General features: G+C 63.8%; 1 protein-coding gene across 1 annotated transcript; it reads right to left on the bottom strand.

Annotated features, from left to right (window-relative positions):
* Positions 1-460: 460 nt before the first annotated feature.
* On the bottom strand, positions 461-2962 carry NKX1-2 (NK1 homeobox 2). Its single transcript, XM_064269100.1, has 2 exons — positions 2749-2962; positions 461-1155 (listed from the first exon to the last, which is right to left on the bottom strand). Exons 1-2 carry the CDS (start codon positions 2960-2962, stop codon positions 461-463), a joined length of 909 nt encoding a protein of 302 aa, XP_064125170.1.
* Between the last annotated feature and the right edge of the window lie 750 nt (positions 2963-3712).

Genomic DNA, 3712 nt, shown 5'->3' with positions numbered 1-3712 from the left:
GCACGAGGAGGAAGTCTGGGTTCCCTTGTTGCCCCATCTTTCTCATTTCTACTTTTGTTAGCTCTGCACCCCAAATCCAGGCCCCCCAAAAGAGCCCTTGAACCGAATTAAGTCTGATGGAAAGTGAAGAACAAGGTCGAAAAACAAGGAGCTTTGAGGTTGGCCCGGGTCTCTGGACATTTTTAAAGATGGCAGCGCCTTCCTTGACCCGCTATGTGAACTGCGCGGATTCAGGGGGTCCCGACGGCGGGAAGAGGTGCGGCTGGGAGTCCGCTGGCGGCTTCTCCCTGCCCTCTGGCGGCGACTCCCGGAAGCTGGAGGGAAGGGGGCACAGACACCCACCCACCAGGAGGGGGCGGTGCCTGCGCCTCCGCGCCCCGCGGCCGAGAGGGGAAACCATAAGGTGACACCAATCACTGCCGATCCTCACCAAATGGGGGTCCGAGGGGGGGCTCCGGGTTCATAGGTGGGGGGCGTAGAAGGGGGTCAGGTAGGAGGGCCCGAGGAAGGGAGCGAAGGGGCCCCCGGCGGCCGTCAGCGGGAAGGAGGAGGCAGCCGGGAAGAGGACGTTGGCCGAAGCGTAGGAGGGAAAAGTCTGGAAGGGCAGCGCGCCGGGGCCGGGCGGGCCGGGGCTGCCCCGCGCGCCGCCAGCCCCCGCCGCCGGTCCTGGTGCCCCGGGCTGGGCCGCACCACCCCCTGCCTGCGCCGCGCCGTCGGCGCCGGGGTTCTGCTTCTTCCACTTGGTCCTGCGGTTCTGGAACCAGATTTTGACCTGCGTCTCCGTGAGGCTGAGCGACAGCGCCAGGTTCAGACGCTCGCACACCGACAGGTAGCGCGTGGCCCGGAACTTGTTCTCCAAAGCCACCAGCTGCTCGTAGGTGAAGGCGGTGCGCGCGCGCCGAGGCTTGGCTAGGCTGGGCTCGGCGCGCCGGCGTCGGGGCCGCGGGGAGCCAGGCGAGCCCGGGGAGCCCGCAGGGCCGCCCCCGCAGCCAACGCCCGCGCTGCGCGCCCCGGCAGCCAACGCCGCCGCCCGGGCCTCAGGGGAGCGCGCCGCCCGCTCCCGCCGCCGGCGCCGCCCGGCGTCCTCCAAGTCCTCCTCCTCCGCCTCCGAGCCCTCCAGCGGGGACACCGCGCCCGCGCCTCGGCCCACAGCATCTAGGGGAGAAGGGGGCGGTGACCAGAAGCCCGGAGTGACCCGGCCCCCGGGGGTTCCCAACCTCCTGCTGTCCTTCCCGGAGCGAGAACTGCCCGCGTCCCAGCCGCTGGCATCGCCCTCCTCCCGTTAACGGCGCAACCTCGAAAGCGCCTTCCAGGAATTGGGGTTTAGGGGTCCGGTACCCCCCTACACATCTGCCACTTAGTAGATGTCCCAAAATGAGTGAATGACATCCCCCCCCACCACCAATAATGAATAGTGAGTTATTGGGTAACCTTATGGGGGGGGTAGGATTATTGTACATTAAGACATGGAGTGCGCTTAGGGGTGTGTCTCCCCAATCTCTAGAAGCTTATTTAGGTCCGGCATTCCTAGCAATTAAAAAAGAAGTTATTTAGCCCCCCTCCTCCTTTAAAGTGAAATTCCCCTTTCCCATCTTCTCTCTCCTGCCGTGTTAATGGAGTTTCAGATTTGTGCGGGGCTGGATCGATAGATGTCATCTATTAAAGGTAAGTTTTAATCGAACAATATTAGGATCAGACATGGAAAGGGGGTTTGAAGTCGGTACCTGCAAGCTGCGGGGCAGGAGATAGGCAGGCGCCAGTAATAGAATATCGATCACGGGGGTGGGGAGGGGAAGAGCGCGGCCCCTCCGAGGGGCGATCGGAACAATTACCAGGCCGGCGGCCCGGGCCCAGGTGTGGCCTCCAGAGGCTCCCCGAGCCCCAGACAATCACCGCCAAATTTGGGGAGGAGGAGCGGGGACCACGCGGGATGCAGCCTCCCCGAGGGCCTGCGCCCCTGATCCTCGGCGTCCCTTGGGGGACCTTGTGCCCACGCCTCAACCCGGCACGGGTCCTGCTGTCTTTAGTCCTTCCTTCCAGACACAAACTTTCCTGGACCCTCACCAGGCGCCCCCAGCCTTAGGAAGAAGTAAAAAAAAAAACCATTTTTTTTTTCGAGGAGAAAGGACCCAAAGCCTCCCATCACCCCACCCTCCCGCCCGCAGCCCCAATCAATGGTTGAGTCTGGGGCGAGCGACCGCACAGGGCGGCTGAGTCTCTGCCGGTAGCGCCAGGTGGCTGAAACCGGGCACCAGCTGCGAAATCCTGACCTCTATTCTCACCGAGTCCGGGGCACAGGACTTAACCGAGCCTCAGCTCTCAATCCGCGAAATGGGGGTGGTGGTAAGGATGCTGTCTACCTTGCAGCCTCCGAAGTTTTTCCTTGTTTTTATACCGGCCCCTAGCCAAGTCCTGGCACGTGGAGCGCGTATTGAAGGCCAAATGAATGAATGAGCCTGGGAAGGGTGTTCGCCCTGCGAGCAAATCAGAGCTTGGGCCCGGCCCGCTTGGCGGGGGAGCAGGGACCGGGGTTCGGTGGCAAATCTCTGCCCCAGGGGACTGGGAGCCTCTTCTTTGCCTCTATCCAGCTCTGAGGCCGGGACTGCGTTTCGCTCCTCATCCTAGGTTCCTTTTGCCTTTGGGGAAGCCGCTGCTCAGCGCTACTCGCCGGGTTTCTGGCTGCCCCTCCCCCAGCCGCGCCATCCTCCGGGCAGGACCGCCCGGGGCCAGGGCCCCTTGCATCCTTACCAGGGCTCTCCCGGTGCTGGGCCGGGTCCCCGGGGCTGGCGTCATTTCCCGCTTCAGCCTCCGCCAAACTTTTGTTGGCTTCCTGGGGCGCAGGGCGCACAGCCGGCAGGGCAGCACGGGTGAATTTCTGCGGGTCCAGGATGTCCAGGACGGAGAAGGAGATCTTGTGGGAAGAGGAGGCCGCCTTGGCCCCGCCGTCCTGCCATGCCAGCATGCCCGCCGGCCGCAGGCCAGTGGCCAGGCGGCGCGGGGTCCAGAATGGCCACGTTCGGGGTCGCTGTCCGGCTGGGGCTCGGCCGCAGCTCTCCGGCGGGGAGGAGGGTCAGGACAGCCAAGTCGAGCCGGGGGTGGGAGGCAGGAGGGGGCGGGGAAAGCTGTGAGGGGCTTCACACCAATTGGCACTTGGGTTGCCCAGGCCCCGCCACGTGCAGGGCGCGCTAGCAGCCGCCCCAAGACTGCCGGGCGCCCGGCGGGGACCCGTCACCTAGCGGAGGGGGCGCTCGGTGCGCCCTGCGCGCGCGCCCGCCGGGACAGCGCCGCCTGCTCCCCGCGCCTCCGCCCAACCGGGAGAGACTCGGGATGTGGGAGAGGAAGAAGGAGAGGAGAGCTGGAGGCTTCCACCGTACAGAGAGGAGAGCTGGAGGCTTCCACCGTACACACACAACTCGGACTTGGGTTTGCGCTCCATCCGCCATGCACCCGCCTTTGGTTTTGCCGTGCAGTTGAAGTCAGGACTGCTTACCTCTCCAAGGCAATGCTCCGCGCATCTCCTGCCTGTTGGTGAACCAGAGTGCACAGAGATGGCCTCAGACTCGGTCACCTCTCATTTAAAACCCCCCTGTTCTCACAGTTTACAGTTTACTAAGCTCTGTGCTTGCACGATCTCATGTGATTCAGCATAACTGTGAGGTGTCTGTGGCCTGGGTATAGACCATTATTCCTGCTTTAAAGATGAGGAAATTGA

This window comes from Loxodonta africana, chromosome 16 (assembly GCF_030014295.1).
Source record: "Loxodonta africana isolate mLoxAfr1 chromosome 16, mLoxAfr1.hap2, whole genome shotgun sequence".
NCBI lineage: Eukaryota > Metazoa > Chordata > Mammalia > Proboscidea > Elephantidae > Loxodonta > Loxodonta africana.
This window is presented reverse-complemented; position numbering and strand designations above follow the sequence as displayed.

Excerpts from the sequence above, each read along its gene's own strand:
- NKX1-2 (XM_064269100.1), bottom strand. The coding sequence starts at position 2,962 with ATGCTGGCATGGCAGGACGGCGGGGCCAAGGCGGCCTCCTCTTCCCAC. Across the intron at positions 1,156-2,748 it reads CCAGCACCGGGAGAGCCCTG|ATGCTGTGGGCCGAGGCGCG; the intron begins GTAAGGATGCAA and ends CTTCTCCCCTAG.